The 8,211-nt window shown below is 50.9% G+C and overlaps 3 protein-coding genes across 3 annotated transcripts; 2 read left to right on the top strand and 1 right to left on the bottom strand.

Annotated features, from left to right (window-relative positions):
* Positions 1–467: 467 nt before the first annotated feature.
* Positions 468–1,172, top strand: JN550_013897 (uncharacterized protein; the record flags this gene model as incomplete). Its single annotated transcript, XM_049312535.1, has 1 exon — positions 468–1,172. The coding sequence occupies one exon, from the start codon at positions 468–470 to the stop codon at positions 1,170–1,172; it is 705 nt and encodes a 234-aa protein (XP_049164132.1).
* A 2,689-nt stretch (positions 1,173–3,861) lies between these two features.
* On the top strand, positions 3,862–6,016 carry JN550_013898 (uncharacterized protein; the record flags this gene model as incomplete). The annotated part of the gene is made up of 8 exons (XM_049312536.1): positions 3,862–3,930; positions 4,007–4,148; positions 4,265–4,382; positions 4,597–4,627; positions 4,757–5,315; positions 5,385–5,441; positions 5,495–5,577; positions 5,633–6,016. 8 exons carry the CDS (start codon positions 3,862–3,864, stop codon positions 6,014–6,016), a joined length of 1,443 nt encoding a protein of 480 aa, XP_049164133.1.
* A 1,141-nt stretch (positions 6,017–7,157) lies between these two features.
* On the bottom strand, positions 7,158–7,659 carry JN550_013899 (uncharacterized protein; the record flags this gene model as incomplete). The annotated part of the gene is made up of 3 exons (XM_049312537.1): positions 7,158–7,251; positions 7,338–7,416; positions 7,521–7,659. The coding sequence occupies 3 exons, from the start codon at positions 7,657–7,659 to the stop codon at positions 7,158–7,160; spliced, it is 312 nt and encodes a 103-aa protein (XP_049164134.1).
* Positions 7,660–8,211: the final 552 nt, after the last annotated feature.

Raw genomic sequence — 8,211 nt, forward strand, 5'->3', positions numbered from 1 at the left:
GGGGGGGCGGCGTTATTACTGAGTCATGACATTATCTGCATGCCACTTGTATGGCATCTGGAAAGCTTTGAACTTGTTTCAATAAATCGACGTATTTATCGCGGCGTGTAGGAGATTTAGGCTTTGACGGAGCCCTCTTTGTATAGTTATCGAAGACTAACAATATCCGGGTGCCAAATAACCGGTTCATAACTTCATGCTGGCATCCTGGAACACGGTCCCTGAACGCACCTAGCCTTGGTCTGGAATGTGATGCAATACCAACACCGCATGGCGTGGTGTCACCCTGTCCACATATTTCCGGGGGGTTGGTACCTATGTATCTACCGTCTTGACGGCTGGGCCTGGTGCAAATCCGTGTCCGAGGTTGGCGTGCCTATCAACAAATTCCAGACTACCTTGCAGGTGGTTCGAAGGCTCAAAAAAGCCGGATATTGATCGCGACATTCCAGCAAGTGCACGCACTCATGGCACTCGACTCCACGCAGGAGTCACGCAGACTTGATACTGCCCTATCGGCCCACCACTCTTTCTACAAGCTGATGAAGATCCTGTTCAAGTCTATCACGCTCACACGTTGGGGCTATCGGCTCAGAACTGTCTTCGATGCACTCCCACGAGCGATGGCCGTAAATTCCATTAAACATCAGCACTTAATGCTCACTGACGAAGAAGTGCGGCCAGGGCATCATCCCTCTGCGCAGGGACGTGGAGTAACGCAACGTAGGGGGTCACCGTTGGCCACTTTGGCAGCTCTTTGTATTCTTCTGCTGTCGTCCACCGGCGGGATCGCGCTGTCAGTGGCACTTATACTGGAAACTGTTGAGTTACGAGGCGCATGTCTGTCTCGGGACCTTATTCTTTGTGCGGCACTGATGTCTCTGCTCTATGCTGGGCTACATGTCAGGGGCGCCTTGAAGAACTACACACGATCAGAATCAGGCTCACCTCATATTTATGGCAACTATCTCCATGCGAGCGCCTTGCTTGTTGCGAGGCTGTCCATCGCCGCCTGGGTCGCTGCCCTTGTTGCAACGGCGGTGCTGGTAGCCACTGAAGCCGTTCCTACCGATGGCTTGGACGGAAAGATCCCCATTTTGAACATGCTCGTCTGCATTGGTGCACTGTATGGCGCCCTAGCACAACTGCAGGACGTGCCCATCAACCGCTGACATACGTGTAGGCCCTCGCTCGTGGTCATATCCTGCACCATTGAGAGTCACCCAAGGCCATTTGTGACGACAGGGTTCTCGAGTCCTTCATTCTTGACATGTCGCATTAGCGCTTTTGCGAGTGACATGGCTGCTACCGAAAGTGGACTCGGCAGTGCGCCGATGCGTCAACATGGTGAAGAGATAAGCTCAGCGTCGTCAATGGCTAGCGCTGATGATATTCGGCCCCTGGGGACTTTTAGGGGTCCTGCTCCATGTCAGAAGATATCATGTGATAACATCTCGAATACATTGGGGATCAAACTCGCGGCAGTATCGCCATCCAAGAGAACAAGCGCCTCCTGCTCGCCTCCCTGCCCAACCGAACGCACACCTGGACTATCCGAAAGCCCTCTACAGCTGGTGTATTGTCCTGGAGGCTGGCGCAACGAATGGAACGCCGTGGTCGAGCAAGTGGATGTGTCGATATCCACACAATCTTCTGATGGATGTTCGGCAGCAGAAGCACCGACGGTATCATCCAAGTAATTCGAGAAGCCCAGTACCTATGCCCAAGGGTTTTGGATATCTGAAGGTGCCGTGAAAGGCAGGGGACCGGAACTGCATGCTCGGCACATCGACCGAATCACGCAACTGGACGTTACAGTACGAGGCCAAGTCGCTTGAGCCGACCATTTACAAAGGCACTGGCAGCGAGGAAGAAAACGCTCAGTTACCCGCCGTTGTTTTATTATATGGTATAGAAGGGCCTATCAGGGGCTCGTCGAAGCTCTCGAAAGCTCCGGCCAAACCTTTGCAGGAAGCCCAATAGGCTCAGCGAAGGATGGGCCATTAAATAGTCTTGCATGTGTACCCTGGATAGGTGTCCCTTTATTAACAGTGCCGGGGATATGTAATCATAATCACCATGTTTCTAGTGCAAAGCCGATTAGTATCCTATCTGGTATCTTCCTACACACCAAAATTATCGCGTTCGCATCATGTTGTGGCGTTAATGCCGGGGTCGGGCCCAATGAACGCAACGACACAGTAACGTAAACAGAGTGTCCTTGCGTATCTCTGGAGTTGCTATAATTCCAAATCCGTCCTCATATTCAAAAAAAATATAGAACGCGGCCTGGGCAAGCGACATGACCGGCCTCCCTTCCTGCCTTGCATGTGATGCCCTTTGGCAGACAGCCGCCGCCTGAAACAGCAACGATTCCCGTGCCTGTGGAATGACTGAAGGCCCCCCCCCCCCCCAAACATTGAGGGAGACGAGTATTGAATTAAGACCAGACCGCACTTTTCTTCCAGCCTTTTCCTTCTGCTTCACACGTTGGTAGTAGTGGACGGGCAGGGAAAACAGAATAGGACTGGTGCAAGACACCCACAACTGCACCTGCGTTATTTATCCGTGAGGAGGAGACCTCGTCATTGAGCACCAAGGCGCAGATCTCAGGCAATAAATTAAAGTCATCTTGCCTGGCATATTTATCGCCGTGGCTAGTTGGGTATGGGTGCAGGGTGTTGCCCTGACGTAGCCCGCCTATGCCTATTGCGAGTATAGTTGGACGCTGTGCTTCGAACTTTGAACACAAGCCTAGAATGACAGACATACCAGACGACGAGGTCCAAGATGCCGCCGGTGCCTACTAACAGACTCGCCAGGGCTATTATGTGCCTATGTTAGTAAGTGGCTGCACTAAACTGGGGAGACAGGTTGCTACTCCAGTCTGTCTGGCCATCTGAGACAACCACAAACCAACCGAGGCCGGGGAACTCTTGCACCTGTGTGCACACCTCCGCCGTGTCTCTTTGTAATCTACCGACTCCCTATCAGGGCCCAACCCATGCACATCTGCGGATAGCTACTTCTGTGGCGAGCAGCCGAGAATACTACGGCATCGTAACATAGGAACTTCTCTCCCGCCCCTTCACTCACTTTTCATCGTTGAGGCAATCTGGGCTCCACTTTAAATTTTTATATTTTTATGGATGAACACCAGCCACTTGCGAATCCATTCCTCAAGAGCCCAATGGAGGTGCTACGGACGGGAGAACAGCTATTGGACACGGAGCTTCCTAGTTGACCTGCTCTTTAATAGCTTCCAGGTCCTATAGAGAAACCCACAAAATAACGTTTGGTCCAAGCCAGATCTCCAGCGCCGCTCGTCAACCAATGGTGCTCTACTCGGCGCGATCCATCACGTGGCTCAGATGAGGGGAAAGAGGTTCACTTAAGCCTTCTTTCGGCATCCCGGCCCCAGCCAAGTCTGGCAGGGGATGCTCGCGTCTCGGCATGCTTCGGGGAAATCCCCCGAGCTCGAGGTCTAAAGTCGGTGTTATTCTCTGTCGCTCTTGATCCGCAGGGTTGACTTACCCACGCGGCTGGCCGGCCTGCTTGGTGATAGGCAAACTTGCAAGCTTGCAAGGTTGCGCGTGGGGTTCGAGATGGAGTTCTGACTCCGGGCACCAATTGTCTTCGTTTCCTTTTTCCTCAGTCCCGCTTTATTCCCCGACTTGTGGCTCCATTACTCGCAAGCCCTCCGACAACGCGGAAACTCATTTCCCATATCCCTGACTCTGCGGTGCAGTTGTTTCTCCCAGGCTGCATAAGGTCGCCCACGCCGTCATCTTTCGACAGTGACTCTGCCACTTCCCCTTATAATTACTTGTGCTCCGCCAAGACTGTACACTCAAGAAAACCATGGCAGGAGATACGCAGGTGTCAGGTTATCCGGTGACGGACGATGTCGAGTACGGAGAGCCCAAGCAGGTAAGCCAGTCTTCATGGGTCCAAGCCTATGCAGGCATGAGAAGATACATCAGACCTTGGTTTTGACATGCGTCAGGTCTCGCCGGTGCAGTCGCCCACGGTGGCCTATGGCCAAAGCAGCGAGGACGAGAAGTCTCTTCGGTGGCGCCAGGACAAACGCATCATCCCACTCTCTGCTGGCATCTATTTTCTTTGCTACCTCGACAGATCGAATATAGGTAAGCCGTCCCCGGCCCCCTCCGCTGTGCGCGAGAGGGGGCGTTTGTCTTCCCGTGGATTGAATGTCCCGGGACGCACCATACACGCGGCTGAAGATAACCAACAACCCGTGCAGGAAATGCCAAGATCATGAACTCAACAACTCACAACGATCTCTTAACCGAGACTGGTATGACAAACTATCAATACACCATTGCATTGAGGATATTCCTGGTGGCGTATGGTCTTTTCGAGTAAGTCGACGAGAGAGTTTGTGATCCATCACCGCCACGACGAACGGGCGAGACTCAAGTAGCATTCCTTACGGCTGCTCAGAAGCACTAACGAGAACCAGGGTACGTGCAACATGCTCTTCATTGGTAGTTTCGCTTGTTTTGCGGAAGTGATTTTTGGGAAGAGCTTGATATTAAAATTACACCAGGTACCCTCTAACATCCTCCTCAAAAGGCTGAGACCCTCTCGTTGGATTGCTTTCCTGGTGAGTTGCTATGCGTTTTAATCTCAAGTCAGGTCGCCCCGTTGGTATGGGTCGGTTCCACCTAGTGTAACCCGATACTATGCTTCAAACGCAATCAGGGACTCAACTGACACTGTCTCCTAATTCTAGATGCTGTCGTGGGGCGCTTTAACAATGGGTCTTGGAGGCGTAACTAGTTACGCCTCGGTCACGGTGGTGCGTTTTCTGCTCGGCGTCTTTGAAGCTGGGCTCTTTCCAGGGCTGGTTTACTATCTTACCTTCTGGTATACGTCCTCTGAGAGAAGTATCCGGGTGGCCTTCATTCTTGCGTCAGCCACGCTCGCGGGTGCGTTTGGGGGTGCAATAGCTTATGGCATAGGCCACATGAACCAGGCCGCGGGACTGTCCGCCTGGCGGTGGCTCTTCATCATCGAGGGTGCTCCATCGTGCGTCTCGGCGTTCGCTGTGTGGTTCTTCTTGCCGGACTATCCAGAGAGTGTGACCTGGCTTACGGACAACGAGAAGGCAATCGCGGCACGCCGGCTGGAGATCGAGGGCAGCAAAGGCCACGATAAAGGTATGACCTGGGCGGACGCCAGGGCAACATTGCTCGATGGTAGACTCTGGGTACACTATATCATTTACTTCGGTATCTCTGTGCCTTTTAGTTCCCTGAGTCTTTTTACCCCTTCAATTACAGCGGGTCTAGGTACGCATAGTCACCCAACTCACCGGCCTTTTGATGCGAAATAAATGTACTAATGCGATACCAATATAGGCTACAAAGACCTCGAGGCACAGCTCATGACTGTCCCCCCGTACGCAGTGGCATATGGTGAGACCTCCCCGGCAGAAGACGTCTGTAGGCCTGACAATTAATGGTGATAGTGGTCCAAATCTTTACTGCATGGCTAGCTGACAAGTTCAATGCCCGGGGATTGGCCTCCGCTCTTTTAGCTACCGTTGGAGCTGTAAGAACTGGATCATGTATCTGTCCAACCCTGTCTGGCTGACGTGACTTTACAGGCCGGATTTATTGGTTCTGCTGCATTGCCAGCCACGGCATACCTTCCACGATATGGCTGTCTTATCGTTGCATCATCTGGTGCATTTGCCTGCATACCCCCTCTACTTGGCTGGCTATCTTCCAATATCTTTAGCACGGCTTCCGTCGGTCTAGCCATAGCACTCAACATAGGCCTTGGCGGTGCGCCAGGCCAGATCGTTGGGGTCTGGATCTATAAGGCAAACGAGGCGGCCTCTGGATACCCAACTGGTCACTGGACAAACGCTGCCCTCTTGCTCATGGTTGCAGTCGGATGCGTGACGCTCAGGGTATACTACGGTTGGAGGAATCGCAAGCTCTTACGGGCCGGTACAGTCAACGAACCGAGACTGTTCAGGTACTAGTGGGACCTGGCTTGTCATGTCTAAGTGTCTCGACAAGGGTAGTCGGTGGTGCCTCTGTGCATGAGGTGCCAGTTCATGATTATCGAAGCCTTCCTACTTGTAGAGCCATGCACTGCTTTATGATTAGAGTCGCGATGAATTACTACAGAACCGGCCAACTACTTCCCAGAAGCTTTATTGTGGCGCTGTACTAAACCTTGTGACCTCTGTATCTAGAGGTCAAGGGTAAACTATGTGATGCGAACTGCTACGGTGTAAGTGAGTACTACTGTATACGAAAGTTGGAGCCAGTTACTCTCCATTCTGCTCTACGGGATGCATTTACCACGGTGTCCTCCTGGACTCCTTCCCGATCTATCAGCTGGCGATGAATTACTCGCGTATGACGTATTATCAGGTATCACTCCCTATCGCAGGGAGGAAGGCAGCCGGCAGCTGGGAAGCGATCATCTTTGCACCTGAGGAATCTGTAGTTGTTGCCAAAGTGTCAGCGAAGAACAGTTGAGAGGTGTTTAAAACTGGGCGTTGGATCGACTCAGAAAGAAATCCCTCACTAGGACCAATGGGGCTTCCGGGCAACGAGAGGGTAACTGGTCCAAACAAAGGCTCTGGGAGGTGAATTGGGGTGCTGCAGCAGGGAACCGTTCATGCCATGACTCCCAGTCGAGTCGGCTTTTGCTGGCAGGCCCGTTCTCCGCCCATGTCTCGCGAGTTATTCTTGTGGCATATACGTCCAACAATTCGCAATAATTTGCAGGACAAAGATATTACACATTTGAAGGAAAGTTGGGTCGGCAAGCTAATTTTGGAGAGCCTGTAATGTTTGTGGCTCGGGTGGTTGACTCGAGTTTTCACCGACTGAGCGGTATCACACCAGCGGCGCACTTAAAGTAGAAGACCTGAGACCTGGGACGTATCTGGTGTTCGAAGACCCCTTGTTCAGCAAGTAGTGACATTTTCCAGTCTCAGGCATCACCAAGAAGACTTTGGGTACATAGGAAATCCACATGGTCACAGCAACGCAGTGGAATGAATATAACAACTCCGAAATTCCACTGCGTTGCTGTGACCATGTGGATTTCCTATGTACCCAAAGTCAAACCGTACCATCTCACCCATGGGGCCCACTGGCTACCCCAAACTACTGTCTGCTGCACCTGAAAGACTGGACTTTGCCGACGTTGGGAAATGTGCCTGTCTGATAGTTATGTCCACTGCCACTGCAATCCGCGTCCCTAAAGAATTTGTCTGTTAGTCGAAGTAAATATAGAGAATGATGAAATTTCATCTCGTTTCGTTTTGGGGCTTGGGGCGTCCTTACGTGTAAGCGGTGCACTTGACCTGATCGTACACCTTCATGGAAGCGATTCCGTCGTAGAAGCCAATAGGGACGGCATTCGCTGTACGTGGAAAATTAGCTCTCTCTCTTAATAAACACGACGTTCCCACAAGGGAGGGAGGGACATGCTGCAAAAGCCCAAGTTATTGTCTGCGTCCAAGCCACATTTGCCCTTGAGGCCGGTCGAATCACAGTACTTGACCATCCATGAGTCACGGGTGTTGCTAAGTGCAGCAATAGGGCATGCCTCGGCCAAGAACACGGCAAGGCCAACGAGTAGGGCAGCTACTAAGAAGATCTTCATGGTGTCCGACTTGTTGATGGTGAGAATGTAGTTGTGTAACAATTTGCGATGGCGACGTTTGTTTGCTTATCCGTGGTAGGATGCAAGCTTATGTTCGCGAGGAAAACCATGTCTTATGTAGTAAAATACCATCTTCTATTCACCTTTTGCTGTATTAATGGGGAATATCGTATGGTCCTTAATGTGCTAGGCGCTAGTACCCGGGTGACTACTTACATTCACATTGTCACAGGCCTCACGGCACATTGTCACGGCACCATAAGTGGGATCGATGTCACGGAACCATAGGGAGGATCGAGGCTGTGTTGCAAATCCTGTAGTATTACAAAAATTTAAAGCTGGGGAGGAAAGGAAAGAAGAGCTCTCTTTACAACTGTGGCGTTTGTTATTTATAAATAGGGTGGATCACCCTTCGTCCTTAATTATAATTACCATTTATATTAACTAACTTATAATAATCGAGGTTATATTATAAATTTTATAATATTATAAAAAAATTTAAAAGTAAAAAAAAAAAAAAAAAAAAAAAAAAAAAAAAAAAAAAACTTTATT

Source organism: Neoarthrinium moseri (assembly GCF_022829205.1).
Source record: "Neoarthrinium moseri strain CBS 164.80 chromosome Unknown scaffold166_Wmoseri_CBS_16480, whole genome shotgun sequence".
NCBI lineage: Eukaryota > Fungi > Ascomycota > Sordariomycetes > Amphisphaeriales > Apiosporaceae > Neoarthrinium > Neoarthrinium moseri.